This window comes from Rhineura floridana, chromosome 4 (genome assembly GCF_030035675.1).
Source record: "Rhineura floridana isolate rRhiFlo1 chromosome 4, rRhiFlo1.hap2, whole genome shotgun sequence".
NCBI classification, from domain to species: domain Eukaryota; kingdom Metazoa; phylum Chordata; class Lepidosauria; order Squamata; family Rhineuridae; genus Rhineura; species Rhineura floridana.
Window position 1 is genome coordinate 107413115 of NC_084483.1, and position 18360 is coordinate 107431474.

At 39.2% G+C, this 18360-nt stretch overlaps 1 protein-coding gene across 1 annotated transcript; it reads right to left on the minus strand.

Moving 5' to 3' along the window:
• Window positions 1–1432: 1432 nt before the first annotated feature.
• LOC133383375 (p53 apoptosis effector related to PMP-22-like) lies at window positions 1433–16054 on the minus strand. The gene is made up of 3 exons (XM_061623966.1): window positions 15638–16054; window positions 3279–3422; window positions 1433–1732 (listed from the first exon to the last, which is right to left on the minus strand). The coding sequence occupies exons 1-3, from the start codon at window positions 15849–15851 to the stop codon at window positions 1476–1478; spliced, it is 615 nt and encodes a 204-aa protein (XP_061479950.1). The 5' UTR covers window positions 15852–16054; the 3' UTR covers window positions 1433–1475.
• Window positions 16055–18360: the final 2306 nt, after the last annotated feature.

Here is an 18360-nt window from a genome sequence, read left to right on the forward strand (position 1 = left end):
ATATCTTTTAAATGCTGTATACCGCTGCTTATAGCACTTAAAATCTGAGCACTTCAAATACCTAAAAATTCCTGTCTTTATCTAAATTACACGGCCCAATCTAGCCAAAGTTAAACACTTTCAAGTCTATTAACTTTAGTGTGGGAAACTGAGGCTGCAATCCTATTGTGAATAAGTCCCATTTAACTTAGTGGGTTTATTTCTGAGTAGACATATTGAGGATTGTACTCCTAAACACATGTTTAACTCTCCTGTTGAAATCAATGGGATTTAGATATGATCAGCTATGGAGGATCATGTCTATAGATTTAAAAGCCTATTATATACTATCTCACTACTAGATAATTATTGCCCCTCTTATCAAATCTTATGTCAGCTTTGTAAAACCAGCCTTTAGACACTTTGAACTATCAGATCTCTGGGAAACCTACAGTTGTCATCCCATAACATCCCTGTTGTGATTTTTCTGCCATATTGATTTGGAAGGGGAGAATGGAAGCATGCAAACATTTTATGATTGCTGCCATTACTTCTGATACAGCATGTCACCCTATTTATTTATTTGGTATCAAGAAAAGATATTGCAGAACTTTTAGAAAAAATGTTTATTATATATTTTGGAGGTCCATTTAATAAGGATAAAATTATACTGGATATTGGAGAGTGAGATAGAAGCATAGTTGTACAGCTTTCTTCCACCCTTACTTAAATTTCTGAGTTGTGACATGTACTAAATACAATATAGTGTATGAAATCTATTGACATTTTGGGGGTTGGGGGTTAAGATTTATGTTCCAGTTCAAGATCTACAGCATGCCAGTATACATTAAATCTGTCCACCAAAAAGGCTGCAATACTCAAACTTTTAAATTATTTTGGAGTAAGCAGTAACTGGTTGAGTGCAGTAGTCTAACTGGCTGCAATCCCCCAAGCATTGTTCTAGTGCAAACCCCACTAAAGATAATAAGATCTGTTCAGAAAAATATGCTTGGCTTAAAAGATTGCCTGTTGAATATATAAATATTCTGTGCTTTTCTGAAGCATTCTCATGTACATTGTTTTGTTATAAATGGTTTTAGTGTTTCTAAAATCTACTGCAGACTAAAATTATTGGATATGGATCTTGAACTACAGATCTAAAATCTAATAATTGTTTTGGTCTTAGAGTGTAAAAAGAATGCTTGATATCCATTAATTCAGTAAAATGTCAGCATATCGAAACAAACCACACACACACTTTACTTTCTTATGAGAAGCAATGACTATTAAAAGGAAACCCACAGTAACTGTCAAAATATTATGTCTTATGTCTTCCTGTAAAAACAATAGCTGTCAGATCTGAAAATGGACATGTCTAGAAATAAACTATGATGTTTGGCTTATTAGACCAAAACTAGTAATTCTATGTCAGATGAAAATATGGCAATATAAGTCAGAAACAATATTGTTTTTATTTACTGAAAGCAATCTCCATATCAAACACGTTCAATGGTACCACTGTAACCACCACCACCACCATTGTAACTGTTGTAGATGGGGTACGGTTTTATGTTACCCAGGACTTCATCTTCCCAGTTGGGGAGGCAGCAGAAAAAGAATGCACAGCCTATCACAATAATAGTGCTTGCCCAACCAAAGCCATAGGCCCAACTGAACATGTTACTTCCCGTCAATGGAATGTCTTCTGTGAACATGACTGGATAGATGACCAAGCCTAAAATCTGGAAAACAGCTGAATGGAAATAAAGAGAAGGAAAAAAAATAGTTCAATTAATAAAATTTTGTCCTGAACAGGTCATTTGGAGCTAACTATATTAATGAATTACTCCTAGAGTTACTAACTGATTATAACACACCCAACATGGACATTCTAGAATCATTAGCAGTAAGTTCTTTCTGAATTGAAGCAGTAACGGATGTTCAACATAGGACTTGGCTTGCAGATTGGACACAATTAGCTTACCCACACTGCAGACTTAAAGCAGTTTAATAATCATTCACTCTTCCAAGACAACTCTTATAATCGCTGGGGTAGAGAATAGGGATCTGTAACACAAGTATTCTCATCACCTCACTATATTAAGCTACAATTCCCAGAATTCTTTGTAGGAGGCTATGACACAGTTAAAGTGATATAAATGCTGGTATGCATTTGCAGCATTGATAAGACTGAATGAGGATTCCAAGGGGCTTAGCAAAGTTTCTTTTGTAATGCCTTACGTTCCTAGCAGTCTTCACATAACTGTTAATTTCTACACAAGAGGTACTATATATCACAGTATGAAAAGCAAAAAGTAACTGTGGTAAAGCAACTATTATACAAAATCATGAAATATGAAGCCTTGCTGTAAATGTGAGGTGCCTCCACTGGAGGGTACTGCATCTGAGGTAATGTCACATAATGTGACAGCGTTAGCAGAGGCTTTAGCCTGACATGCAAGTCTTCTTGTGAATATGTGCGTGTTGACTCACCTCAACACTAGTATCCTAACACATATACAGAAGTACGTGCCACTGAAAATCAAGATAATTTAGTTCCAAATAACAAGGATGTTTGACTGCTAAAATACAGAATGACCCAGTTCAGATGTAACAATAAACAATGATTTATCATTATTTCAAGCATGAGCCTTGGGCTTATGTATTCACCCTCCCCCTGCTCCTCCATGCCAAAGATCTGCAACTTTCACTTCCAATTTTAATTAACCACAGTTAAATGCTGCATCCAAAGCATCTAGTTGAGCATCCACTATGTTTTGCAGACACTTTTTCTATAACTAGTCCTAGACACTGTGTGTTATAAAATTATTTCTGCGGCTGCTTCTGCAATTGCAGCAGCACCACAGAGGGCGGCTGCAATAAAATCATGTACCTGTGTAGCAGCTGTTCACACAATCTTTACCAGTGGTCAGCCAAGATGGATTTGACCAACATTTTCCTAACATGGAAAATGGTCCTCAAAAAAGGAGCTCTATAGGTCAGGATCTGAAACTAATAGGTGTTGTAAGTGAAATTTAAACTAAAGGCTGGTGAAAGTATGGTGCCTCAAAAAAAGTGTGTGAAAATCTCAAATATGCATCTCTAATTATTATGTTCTTAATCAGTTCAGGAATAACATAAGAGTAGTGGTAACCATTAGTTTTTTAAATGAAACAATCTCTAAGACCAAGATTTTGGAAAAGGAAACATTTAAGGAGTCACATCATATTCAGTGATAAGCAAATAAATAAATAATAAATAATATGTTTAAAAATCAGTCTCTTAAGTTGCAGTCTTACCAACGACGAACAGCAAGCCACCAATGCCTCGAACAAAGTTAAACCGTAGAATATCAATGGAAAATGCTATGATTGCTAGGCAGAAACAGATACAGAGGATGACAAAGCCAACAAGATATGTAGCAGCAGCAGCTCTTCCCCAACCTAAGAAGGAAAATAAAGAGGGGTGGGGAGGAAAAGAGAAAATTAATGCATTGGCGTATATCACATCTTCTAGTCTTTCCCCCCCTCTTTACTAAGTTCCTGCCCTGAGCACATTTAAAGCCAATTTAAACCGTTTTGCAAAATTTGAATGCAGCTCCGACTCTGAATAGAATTGCATAACATTATTTTTAGAGCATTAAGGACATGAGTCCTGTTGTATCAGACCAAAGGCCTATATGTAGTCCAAAGGCCTTCTTGTATCCATCATAACTGGTAGGCTGGTAGCTTATCCTCCATCAATATGATATCATTATTATACATTATGTTGCTTCACTGAACCCCACTCAACTATTTAGGCCAATGTACACACACTACATATTGTTTACCCCTCACAGAACTACAATTTCCAGCACTCTTAACTACAATTTCCAGGCTTCTTTGGGGGAGTCATGTGCTTTAAACGTATGGTATGTACATTACTGTGTCTAATAATGCACATGCCCTGACTAAGTCAAATAGTTCTTATAATGGCTAGACCTGGATCTGGGACAGTGTCTTCAAGTGAACTAAAAAGAAAAGAAAAAAGAATTGGGCAACATTCCTAATTCAGGGTTGTAGTCCCAGATGGTGGTATGATGGGTCCTGCCCTGGACTACATATTTCAGGCTTCTTCCCTGGATTTCTAGATGTCACTAGAATAGGTACAATCCCATGGATAAAGAAAAATGCAGACCAGACCTATCTGGGTTTAGATGGTTTTAGCCAATGAGTGCAAAATCACTTACTAAAACGCCATTCACATTTAACTTATTAAAATTTAAGTAACTAGTTTTTAAAAATGTGCTTGATTTCCTGTATTTCACTTTTTGCTGTTTTACAGACTTACAATGGTTCTACTAGAATATTCCCCCCCCAAATATCTGGCTATTAAGACTGGTGTTGTTTGTAGCACAGCCATATATTCATAGCAACCAGATGCTTCGTTCTGAATTGAAATAGCAGTTGTGTATTCTGAAGATGGGAACAGAGAGTGTTTACTGTGTAGAAAGATGGAGAGGTCTCACATTGGCCAAGTTGAATGAACTAACTTCCCTTCTATACTACCAGCTCCTTAGAACCTAAAAATATGGGACATTGGATTCACATGATGGCACTGGAGGCCAATGGAAGTAGCATGACCTATCATTTTAGCAACAGGTAATAAGACAAGGGGTGTATACATTCCGATGTAATGGGATAGCCAATAAACCATAATTAAACTGAAACGCAGTCCCAGATTTGAAGCTACTCAATTTTAATTTGGGATGGAAATACACATGTCAAGAAATGTGTCCAGACCTTTACAATCCCAAATTTCTTGCATAGTTTGTTAAAATTAGAGCACCAAGCATTAATACATGGCTTCATATGCATTGAAGACTACAGTTCTATACCTACTTACTTGGAAGTACTGATAAAATTAAGTTCTGTCCCAATGTACCAAAGCAGCAGAGAGGTTTGTGAGGCCTTCAGGGACATTATAGCTGTGTCCACTCCTAGAATGAGGGCCCTGGGGAAGGAGAGTGTGTATCTGCAGTACAGGGAAATGATCGCTTAGAAGAGATCCATTCCTTGGGGAACAAGCAGGTATCCTCTCGTGCCAAGAATACTTCTTGGAGGGGTGGGTGGAAGGATCCTAGTAGTGGGTAATTAAACCATTCAGACCATAGATAGTAGGGTGTGTGATGGCTGTGCAGACTGCAGGGTAATTTGCCTGCCTGGTGCAAAGGTTGCGGAAGTTGCCTGTCATCTAGATAGCTTGATAGATAGTGCTGGGGAGGAGTCAATGGTCATGATGCACAATGGCACGGAGGAATGCAGTTGTGAGGTCCTGGAAGCAAAATTAAGGTTGCTAGGTGGGATGCTGAAAGACATGACAATTTAAATGGGGTAGACCTAAAACTAGGCATTGTGAGTGCAGGGGGACAGTATATAAATTCAGACACGGCATCTTAATTTCACATATACTCTCATGGGATCTGAACTGGCAGTGACTGACCAGGAATGAGACCTTGGGGTTCCAGTGGCTAGCTCGATGAAGATGTTGACACAGTGTGTGGAGTCTGTGAGAAAGGTAAATGCCATGCTTTCCATTAGGAAAGGTACTGACAATAAAACTATCATAATGCCATTAAACAAATATATGGTGCAGTTGGATTTGGACTACTGTGTACAGTTCAGGTCGCCTCATCTCAAAAAGGATATTGTAGAGCTGGAAAAGGTTCAGAAAAGGTAACCAAAATGATCAAGGGGATGGAGCGACTCCCCTATGAGGAAAGGTTGCAGCATCTGGGCCTTTTTAGTTTAGAGAAAAGGCGAGTAAGAGGTGTCATGATGGAAGTGTATAAAATTATGCATGGCATGGAGAAAATAGATAGAGAAATATTTTTCTCCCACTGTCATAACACTAGAATTCATGGACATCCAATGAAGCTCAGTGTTGGAAGATTCAGGATAGAAAAAAGAAACTACTTCACACAGCACATAGTTAAACTACAGAATTTGCTCCCACAAGAGGCAGTGATGGCCACCAACTTGGATGGCTTTAAAAGAGAATTAGACAAATTCATGGAGGTTAAAGCTATCAATGGCTAATAGCCATGATGGCTATGCTCTGCCTGACTTCCTCCATAGACAGAGGCAATATGATTCTGAATACCAGTTGCTGAAAACCGCAGGAGGGAAGAGTGCTCCTGCACTCAGGTCCGGGTTGCGGGCTTCTCATGGGCAACTAGTTGGCCATTGTGAGAACAGCATGCTGAACTTGACGGGCTATTCGCCTGATCCAGCAGGCTTTTCTTATGTTCGTACACCTCCCAACATAAACCGAAAGTTTTCTGCTTCCAGATTCTACCCTTTTATTGCTTCTTGTTGAATGCAATTTCAGGATTATTGATGACTAGTCTATTAATTGCCCTTTGTCAGTTTGTATTCCACCCGGGGGGGGACTTTAATTACCAGTTCCATCTCATAATTTTGCTCTTTACATTTTTATATATTGGGGGACAGCTTTTAATTTAGAAGGCACAGGGAGAATAGACTGACTAGTGCTGCAATTGTGTTTTAAATAAAATATCTCCACAAATCAGCTCTGAAAAAACACAAACAAGAAAATCTGAAATGCAGCATTTTGTCTGGATTGTCTGTAAAAAGTGAGTGAACAAAGGATGGCAATGCCAGTGTATAAACAACCTAGTGGAATAAGAATGTCATTACTTTTTTCAAGGATTACACTCCAGAGTCCAGACCCTTTTGTTGTTGTTGAGATGCCTTGCTGGGATGAGGCAGAAGCAAGGGAGTTGCTTTGAAATATAGTAGATGTGAAACCCAGTAATGAAGTCACATACACCTTACATATAAAAATAGAGAGGGCAAGAAAAGTCATACAATGACTCAGCTCATTCATAATGCTATACTATGGTATAAGGGTGAGCCACAGTGAGCCTGGCATAGTCATGAGGAAGAGATCCATTTTAGATTTACCAGTTTAGCATTATGCCTGAACCCTATAGGGTGGTTAACATTACCTGTAGTCAATTAAGACAAGCCAGCTTCATAAACATGGTTTGAAGTTGGCTTGTTTCCACTAACTGTAATGAAAACTAACGGCAGGTCACCCAGGTGCAGATGTCACAACAAGCTGCAGTTAGCCTAAAATGGAATGGAAGCTTCTAAATCACTCCTCATAGCTATACTGAAGGAGGAGGGGGTATGAGGTCAAGCCTCACTGCCGCTCATTCTCATATTGCTAAATCATGGCTTAGCATTACGTATTTATTATTGCTGTTGTTGTTTATATACCTCTTAATGCCAGAATAAGCTTAAAACTATTGAATGGCATAAGAAAGTGTATCTTAGCTTGTGTTGTGCATTTTTGTTTATACAGCTTCTTTAAAAACTATACAATAGTGTAATAGAGTGTTACAGCAAAAACACTGGGCTTCTACAGCGGTCAGAAACAAATGTGAAACGTTTTTTAAATGACACTGCCATAAGGGGAGGATTATGTTAGTTAAGTAGTAGCAAAGAGGTTTTCACAATGTTGTGGATCCACAACACACACTGCAATTCCAAGCTGCAATGGCCACTGCAAGTGGGGGGGGGGGAAGTCTCACCAACAACATAGCTGTTCTATCTAGAAAAAAGAGCAGCTATTTTACAATAACCAGGATCTTCTGAGAAGGCCTTACAAAGTGCTCCTAGTCTCATGGTGGCTAATGCTAACCAGGTTCAATACTGACCAGAATTTCAACCAGGGTTGAAATATCTTTCAAAATCCTGTTTAGCATTACACATACTTAACAGTGGGGATGTTGTAACTGGCCTGAACCATAGTTAAATTTGGAAGGTAAAGAGAGAGAAACTAACGGCAGAAAGAAAAGAGCTGGAAAGATTGATCCCGCAGTTCTCTTCCAGTTCCTGCCTTAACCATGGTCATTGGCTTGAAGCGTCTTTAAATAAACCCGGTTTCTTCCTGCTAAGAATCAAATATTTTACAGCCACAAGGATTAGCAACAGGCAATTATTTGATAAACAAATGGACAAGGCTAGGTCAAGCTATATAACCCTTTGATGAACCACTGATTAGAACAGTTTATGATTATAAAGACACTTCACACGTAATAATTCAGGAAACTCTTAATTATAAAGCTTCACTGTACCTCTAATGATTAGAAATGCTATGTTTGTGGTCTCAGAGAGTTTGGAAAAGCTAGTACAAATACACCCAAGTAGTTAGACTTGTTAAACTTTGATGCTGATCATAATTGTTACATTGATGGTGCAACAGTAATAATAAAAATTATTATTCCAGCATGCAAGCCATGCAAGCTAAAATGGTTCTGTGTCTCTACATGGCTCAGTAATTTATTTTTATAGGGTTGCATCCTCCTTCTGCACAAGTTTTCCTTGTCTTTCCTCAGGGTGAATAGCCTCATTCAAGTGTCACACTCCAGTGTAAACGCAACACTTGAGACAGGAAAGGAGCTGTGCCCAACAGCCCCACCCCACATAACATGCACCAATTAACCCCTTATCTACACATACACTTGTGGTCATATGGAAGGCATGGAAGCTTTCATGTATCCAGCTGGACATGTGAAGATAATCTGCCGGCATATGTGTCCAGCAGAAGCAACAAATCACACATGTGATGTGGGGTGGGGCTATTCAGCCCTGCCTTGCTCCCCCTTGTGTGGTAAATTACATAAGAATAGAATGCCTGAACAGACTAATGTTAACCATGGTTAAAGCTAGGGATGGGTGAGAAATTAGTTCAGTTTGCATTTCAATCCGAATCTATCAAATTCACACCTTCTGAAACAATATGAGAAATGAAACACAGCAATGCTTCAAAATTCACACATACTTGAATTTGGCAATGCAATTTTCCAACCAAACAATGGTTACAAAAATGTATTTATTTATTATTTGATTTATATCCCACCGTTCCTTCCAGCAGGAGCCCATGTGCATATGTTAAGAGGAAATGCATATGTTAAGAGAAAGTGTGCAGAAAAATGAATACATGAAGGAAAATAACAAACAAAGATGCATTACATGACAAGAAATTGCTTGCAAAAATGTGTACATTAATCAAAACACTGCTTACAAAAGTGGAGAAATTAGCATTACAATGCTGGAGAATTTTCATTTTTTAAATGCAGAGAACTAAATTTAAGACTGGAAAAGTGAGAAACTGAGAGAACTGAAATTGAGAGGTCTTTCCATCCCTTGTTAAAACAAACGCTACTCCTTCCTAATCAGGGTTTGCTAACCATCTTCAAATTGGTTAAGAGGGGCCACTGGCAAGTATTAACAGTGCTGTGGTTAATACTGTTGCGTGCTATCCCAATATCCGAGCAGTGAGATATCTGCAGGGTTCCCTGCGCTTCCCCAGGGTTTGGTTTCCTTAGAAAGGTTAGCAGAGTCTCGTGTCTTTATGAAATATGGTTTATTTACACACATTCACAGCCTGAGCATAAGATGGAGGGGTTCAGAGTATCAGCAGTCCAACAGAACTTGCTTTTCCATCCGGCTTATAGGGGGCATCCTGAAGCCATGTGCAGGGAGTGAGCCTCTCCCCGTGTCTTCCATTCCCAGCCTTTCCTCAGACTAGCTAAAAACAAAAGCCTCTCTTTAGCCCTCGGGGGGCTCTCCTGAAGAGTTTCAATAAAAATAGGATCTCCCTAGCCCATTCGCCAGTTAACGGGCACTTAACAGACCCATTAGCCCACCTGGCCATTATATTAGATTAACAAAGGAGACTCATTTGACCAGTGGACAAAGTTTCTCAGCTGCAGAGCCCACCTCCAGGTGCAAGGTTCCAAATCAGAGGCTGGAAGGGGACTCATAGAAATCATCTATCTCAGCCTCATAGCCCATAATATCATTGCAGACATGATGTTTAACTATGATTTAGACTGGTGAAAAAAGGGGGTAATTTCTGCCCATTAAGGTGTGAACTAAACCTGAACTTGAGAACATTTAAAAGTTTGCAAGCTATGTCAGACGTCAAAAAGCAAACATGAGCCTATCTACAATTCAGTATTGTTTTTCTTACTAGATTCTAGACAGCCAGTGTGGTGTAACGGTTAAGATGTTGGACTATGACCTGGGAGGCCAGGGTTCAAATCCCCCCTCAGCCATGAAGCTCACTTGGGCTGTCTCTCAGCCTAACCTATCTCATAGGGTTGTTGTGAGGATAAAATGGGAAGGAGAAAACCATATACACCACCTGAAGCTCCTTGGAGGAAAGGTGTGATAGAAATGTAATAATTAGTAAGTAGATACAAAATGGAGGTTTCCTAATATAAAACAGTATGTCTGATTGTAATATAGACAAAGTAGTTCTTCAGACATACTCTTTGTCCCTGTTCTATTTCAAAATGGCTGTGTTCAATATCTAATCTGAATGCTTCTCACTCCCAAACTAATCCCAACACCCAGTCCTGTGTGTCTTTAAAAAAACCTTGAAAGCAATCTCTAGAGGCTGAACTTGAGTAGAAGAATGGGTTGAGGAAGAGTTAACACTTTCCCAACTCTGTTTTCCCCTCAAATCTCCCTACTCAGCTGCAAGGGAAAAGATAACCACATTTTTCTATTTAGAGGAGAAACTTTTGAGGGAGTACAGCCAGATGGAAAACAATGCAAGGGCTTATCCACATGGGAGCATTACTTTGTACTAAAGACACTGTTTTTACCTCCTATTTCTATTTGCATTGTCCACGGTAAGGGTTCAATGCCAGTTGCAAACACTGTGTTTTCTATTCACACTGAGAAGGATCAATCACAGAGTTTCCTAATGACCACACCCTCTAATTTAACATTTCCACTCCCTCTGGTTACCTGGCATGCTCAGTTTGTTCTACCACTTTCATTTAAAAAAAACCTGGAAGTGCAATTATTTGTATTTTCACTGGTATAATACAGCTGAAATATAAATCTTTCTTTGAGCACTGTTGTGCTTTTGCACACAAGTTAGGAAGAAAAGAAAATAAGGCACCATTTGCAGCAACATGAAGAAAGCTTGCAAAATGGGGGAGAACAGTTGTTTGTCAGCCCACAGGAAATGAAATCAAAGAAGGGAGGAGGAGGGAACGGACATGGAGAGAGGAACGATTGACACACCCACCTAAAACCATCAGAGCGCAGCATCTGCAAGCGCTAGAGATATGGAGTGAAGTTTTTTTTCCTGCCCTTTTCGTATTATCAGAGGACTGGGTTAGGATGAATTTACGGGCGGAAACTGCATGATAGCTTCTGTTGCCAGTAATGTCATGTGAACCATGCAAATGAATAGGGATGCGAGTAGCACCAAACACACACTAAACCACCATGTAGATGAGCTTCTCTCATCTCAGAGCTTCTCTCCTCACTCCCAATCCCCATTTCTGTACTCCATACAAGTAGTTTCCCGGGGTCATTTTTGTTTTTTTTCTTCATTACAAAGAAGGAAAACTGGAGAAATACACATGACTCCCAAGTTGTGTCTAATTTAGTTCTCACACCAATAGGAATTAAGAAGTTTTTCCAAGCAGAGGGTTCCCTCCCCCCCCCCATATGGAGGGAGTGGCTCTTTTCCCCACCCTCTGCAACATTCATACCTAACACAAGTACAAACTCGATTAAGAAGCAGCAGCCAATGATGGTATGTATTAACAAGTATTCTTTCTTGCAGTTACGCTTCTTTACCATTGAGAAGGGTGGGGTAGGAGCGTTAGCACAGCATTAGCATTTACACCACTATCATTTTGTGCAGTGACTAATCCTCTGTTTCGCACAGCATCCATTACTACATTTTTACAAACAAAGCATGATGGCAAGTATGGGAAGTTCTGTGGCAATGTTACAGACTAACTGGTTTATTTTTGATAAGTCAATCTTAGCTAGCGCAATTAGGTTGCAAGCAGCAAACTATGCTCCAGAGATTTAACTCACACCAGTTCCAAACAAATTTCAAGCAAGTCATCCTTCTTTGAAAAGCAAAGTCTTTAAAAATTAACATATGACCCCAGTCTCAACATATTACATATGCTGTGCAGAACAGTCTGAGAATAGAAACCTGTCTCTAAAAATCCATTACACCTGGCTGGCACAAAATCCTATCTTCCTCATTTCATAGCAACTATCTGTTATGCTTTAAGCATCCTTCATGCATACAACAGAAATCTCTCCCAGCCGATACTTCTGTCTGTCTAGAGTAGATTTGAAATACCTGCCAGTTCTGACCGTTTACAACCCTGAGCTGCCAAAAGATGCCAATGCAACATAGTATGTCCTATAAAAAATTGTTAGCTTCCAAACATGATGGGTGATCCTTGCAAGTAAATTTAAGATTCTGTTGTGAGGCTGTCTAGTTTAGGAAGTAAACACTATTTTTTTTATGCCAACTGTCTTATGTCTCCCCCCCCTTACATCTCTATCCTGGATCTTAATAAAGCTTCTTAACTTGGAACCTAAGGTTGACAGAGTCCGACAGAGTCCTTTCGACAGCCCAAAACAGAAATCTCAGCACAAGCCTGGATGCTGGTTTATGCTACATACACAGACTTAGGGCAACAAAAGGAGTCATGGAACTGAAGATTGCCTTGCAGTAACATGGAGTTCCAGCTGGTTGAAGCACATGTCCTGTAGCATAAGGGTCTTACAGTTTGCCTACCAAGAGACAGGTAGCCCCTCCAGGTGCATTCATGATGATGTGTGCTCATGATGGTTTAAGGGTGGTCACACGATCCTACTTTCAATACTATTTGCATCTGAGGTTTTTGGGCAGTCACACTGCTTTGTTTGCAGTCACTGCTGAAATCCTGTAACTTTTTATACCACAAATGCACTATAGCTCCTCCGGACAGCAGTACAGTATGTGGTAACATTGAGGAAGCAACGCAGAACAAACTAAATCAGAATAAACACCCTACTAATATACTAGTATTACATCAAGAACATGTTGCAGAATACACCTGCAATAAAACACCAGTCTGGAGGGGTCCAAGGTAAATTGAGAAGTGATGGCAGAAGAAATGGGAAAGTCTATGCTGGCTGTGGCATGACAGCAGCTGGACTTCTCCACAGTTGTCTCTAACATGTTTATGAAATATTCTAAAAGTTACTCATTTTTAAAAAGCAACTTAAGATGGTATTTATTCATTATCATTATTCAGTATCATCTACAAAAGTGGGAAATCTCTTTAATGTTTAAAATGTTAGTTCCCTATAGAAGGTTCTAACCCAACAAAGTTCTTTAACATGAGTGAAAAACTGCCTCGAGATACGATTAGGTACAAATTACACATTAAAATAAAAGTGGTTCTCATACAAATACAAAGCTGCTGCAATTAAAAACACAGTAGTCTGCTTAAGCATATTGGCTATGGCAGACTATAGAGAGAAAATGGAGCTGTGGTCGTTTTCAACTTAGCAACAATACAATATGAGGAATCTTATCTCAGTTTTTGTTTACTAACGCTGCTCTAGTCTTATATACAAGCAAGTACTGTTGCCTATGTTTAATAGTCAATTGTGTACAAAGAACCAACACGTGTACAGTTTGTACATGCTTAAGGCCAATTCTGACCTTCATCTGAACATGTTTAGGTCAGGGCAGGGCTATTGCCACTGTCAGATGACCCATAATCACAGATTTCATTTTTTAAAAGTCTCTAGTCTTTCTAGAACACAAAATATGATGCAAAATGTGAAGGCAATATTCTGCCCATTCATTTTGTGATAAATTAGCATGCTCTGGCCTTTCAGTGTTCTTAACCAACAAATGAAGTTTTTGCTCATTTATATATATGTATATATTTCTTCCCTGGTAGAGATGTGATTGCTGTCCCATGGAAAAGAATTCAGAAATCTAGAATTTTAGTCTAGCTGTGACTGTGGGCAGTAGTATGCCTACCCCAAAACAAGGTAACTCCAGTCTTTATTTTCTGTATTTTTAAAATGTGATTCCCCCCCCCCGAGTTTGCAAAACCTTCAAAAACAATTAATTTATTTTCAGTAGGTAGAAGGAAAAGCGTGTAAAGATCCTCTTTGGTGAACTAGGATGTAAGTGACAAGGCTCTTAAAAAGTTTATATAGTTTGTGAAAAAGTTTTGTCTTAAAACCTGTTTCCAATTGCTCTTCTTAACAATCTTTAAACATTAATAAATATTAATTAGAAGTTTAAGATTCCCATACATCTTAAGAAATAAAAGCAAAAACCTTTTACATCTTATTTTTACAAGTTGATAGTATGAGATTTCAGTGCCAAAAATATCACATTTATATATCAAGATACATATTTCATCTCCAATTTGACTTTAAGGGTTTAAAAAAACTTTAATTATCAATCTAAAACTAGACAAAAGTTCTATTTTAAATGACATGCTAAGTAAGAAGTATTCTCTGTTCCTAAAATCCAAGTGCTCTCTCTGTTTTATTAGATAGATCCCAGGCACCATACAGCCCCCAAAATAGCATTTCACACAAAGACTGCCACAATCAATATTAAGGCTTTTTAAATCTTTATATTATTTTTCTTCTTTTGTTTATCTCTAGATGCAACAGCACATTAGCAAAGCATATGTTCCTCTATGGCCCCATTTTTAAAAATGAGAAATTGCTCTGCAGAGTCTGGCACTTGAAGAAAAAAAGTTTCAGCCACATATAACGTTACTGAATTGAGGCCTAGGATTACAGCTAACTAGTATGTACTGCATTACACCCAAGGCTAAAGTTTACCTCCTATTTGTACCTATTATGCTGAAAGAACACAGCTTGTCTTGCTTGAATACTACTTTAAGTTTTTTGAAGGATTAATATATTGCTTAATAAGAAAGTTTGATTTCTGGGCAGGAAGAAACATATTTGAAAGTCAGGTTACAAAATTATTTTGACAGGCCAAGTCACCAGACTACTCAGAAGTGTGCCATACAAAGTTCAGTCACAAAATGGGCATTTTGTGCAATTAAAACAAGCACACAATAATGCTGGTAGCCAAGCCTTCTCAAAATAATAATTAAAAAAGTTTAATTGGGTAAAGGGAGTGGCCTCAGCCAGGGCCTTTGAAGCAAAGAGAATGATCATAAATGGAACTAGAAGTAAATAATGCCCTCTTCTATTATTGTTGCAGTCTAGTTCTCATTACCCATCAAAATGCTTAATTGAGCAATCTGAAAACAAAGGCCTAGCTATTTAATTCTTATTCATGCCTCTCCTGCTTGTTTCTTTCTCTGCAGCCCCTGTTGCCTTTAATGCCAGCCCAGTCAGATTTGCTTGTTCTAGGCTCACCAGATCAAAAATGTTATTTTCCTGGATTGGATAGTTTTTGCTAGTAGCAACTGTTAAGTCTTTCATTTAACAACACTCACAAATGTCAATGCTTCCCACAATTCGAGGCCTAGATGCAGATAATCTATACTTCTCTTCTTCCTTAATTCTAAACAGTAAGCAGCATTCACAAAGGTGACCTTTGTACAACATACGGCCTCTTAAGATACATCCTCTCAGAAACACTGCAACACCAATTAACCCATTTTAAACGGTCAGAATGCTTAACCTGGATCCCCCCCCCATTATTTCAATACATTATTATGCGAGATAACAACTTGGGCTAATTTAAAACAATTTTTAAATTTAGAATTTGGGCCTAGAAGCCACTAATGCACCCCTATACACTTGCAAATACTCACTGTAATTCATAAGGGAATTGCATCCCCAGCTGTTGTCATTCTCATTTGCTTTTATGCAATCCCACCAGAGAGATGCTTGACGTACATAAGGCTCCTCGGCAGACTCCAACCATCCCCTGCCAGCCAACGCAATTATGCCAAGGATAATAGCTAAACCCAGGAGAAGGGGCAGGAGCCATCTACACCTCCAGCAGGCCAAGCTGCACGTAACCATTTTGGGCAGGCAACTTTCAGCAGAAGATGGGTGAACAAGTCCTGAGAGGAGTCTTCCTCAGACTAGGCTTGTGTCTGTGTGCCTGTGATGTCAATGAGTAAGCTTTGTGCTTTTTAATCAGCTCTTAGGGAGGAGGGAGCCCCACCTAGATTCCAGGCAAGTGCTAAGAACAGCAGTGGCAGCAGTAACCTGTTGAGCCAGAAAGAAACTGGCTGGTAAACAAACCTTGATTCCGAGTACACTCCCAGGCCTTTAACCCTTTCCTAGCAAGTACTGTAGCGTGCATTTGCTGAAGTACTGTACTGTACTGCTGCATTCTTGTTAATCTTTAGCAGTGCATGATAAATAGGTTTTGAGCAGAGCCTGGAAAAGTTACTTTTTTGAACTACAACTCCCAACAGCCCAATCCAGTGGCCATGCTGGCTGGGGGAGTTGTAGTTCAAAAAAGTAACTTTTCCAAGCTCTGTATGGAGCCAATAACTTTTCTTCGGTTAGCAGCCCAATTCCAGAAGTAAGCCCCATGAAAAGTTCACCTCACAATCCAGCACACACTTATGTGGAAGTCTTCTTTTGAAATCAGGGATATTTACTTCCAAGTAACTGTGGTTAAGAACAAGCTGCAAATAATATTTTTTCCTCATGAATCACTTCATAAATATATTCTCCCCAAGTACAGTATACTCTTTACATGAATTGTAGGCGTTTCTTAAGCAGTGTGGGGCTTTTTCGGTCCAATCCTCCAGGGAGTCTTAGGGGTCTTTTCCTGTGGCTTCCTTGTGACCTGAGTTGGAAATGTACATTTTGATTTATTTTTCAGAACGTGTAAAAGTTGAAGAGAAACAGCCAGCAGTGCAATCTATCCATCAGCCAGACAGAGCCAGGGCAACATTCCCCTTTCCCCGCCATCAACAAATCCCACAGACAGTTTTCTGCAATGTCTTCATTGTTCATGCATTCCTAACCCACAGAATCACCAATTCCACCTGGACTATTCAGCCCACAGTCCCTAACTTTTCACAGGGTATGAATTCAGTGATCCAGTGATCCTGAGCCAGCAATCCACTTCAAAATAACTTAAGAAGAGCAGAAGAAGAGCCCTGCTGGATCAGACTAAAGTCCAAGATTTTATTCCCCCACTGATCAACCAAGGACTCTTGTACAAGTAGAACATGAGGTCACCAGCTGCCTCCTGCTGTTTGCCCCTCAGCAGCTGGCATTTGGTGGCATTCTGCCTCTGATGTACAATATATATATTATATATACTATATAACTAGTAGCCACTGATAGCCTGATTTTTCATGAATTTGCTGAATCCCCTATTAAAGTTGATCCCCTAATATTAGGGTTGCCAGGTTCAATCCCTGAGACTGATCCTGTATCTTTAGGAGAAGAGAAAGTCATCCAAGTGCAGGTGTTCTTGCAACCCTGTAATGGGAAAAACCACAAGGTGGAATTCTCCCTTTCACGTGCACAACTTTTAAAGATACAGAAGACCTTTTGGTTGCCAGGCCCAGCCTCCAAGAGGTCTTTTGTATCTTTAAAAGTTGTACAGGGGGAAGGGAGAATTCCACCTTGTGGTTTTTCCCATTACAGGGTTGCAAGAGCACCGGCACTTGGCTGAATTTCTCTTCTCCTAAAGATACAGGATCAGTCTCAGGGATTGAACCTGGCAACCCTACCTAATATAGTTGAAAGCTATAACATCTTCTGGTGGTAAATTCTCTAGTTTATTCATGTGGTGTATGAAGCAGTACTTTTTGTCTGTCTTAAATCTTGTAATGTTCAGCTTCACTAAATAACCTTGGGTTCTAGCATTAAGAGAGAAAAAGAAAAACTTACCAGTGCATACTTTCTTCACATCATCCATCATTTTATATACCTCTATTGTTTATCTCTTATTTCCCCCACCCCATTTTTAACACTAAAAAGCCCCAAATGTTGTAACTTTTCCTCATAGGGGAGTTGCTCCAGCTCCTGGATCATTTTGATGACCAGTAAAGCTGCAATGCTAATTCCACACACTTGGGAGCTAACCCCATTGAATTCAGTAGGACTTACTTTTGAGTAGATGTGATTAGAATTGTGCTGAAAATCAGTGGGACTTTTGAGTGAACATAGAAAAGGATTGTGTTGTAAATCTTTCTCTCCCTCTCTGATCCTTTTTTTTTAAGCAGCTAGACAGGGCTTACTTAGATGTCACTACGTTTATTTGGCAAGAAACTGATACTTTCTTTTAAAGTTCTGCAATGGCCAACTGGTTTTGACAATAAACATTTATATAGGGTTTGTGTATCACCATAAGTCATAATTGACTTGAAGGCACATAACAACAAGTGTGTGTGTGTGTGTGTGTGTGTGTGTGTGTGTGTGTGTGTGTGTGTGTGTGAGTGTGTGTGAGTCTTTCCAACAACCCTGTGAGATAGGCTTGGAAACCAGGCAGCTTGCAACAATAAATAAATCTATTTAAAATCCATTAAGTATAAAACAGTTGCAAAACAGCTTAACATGG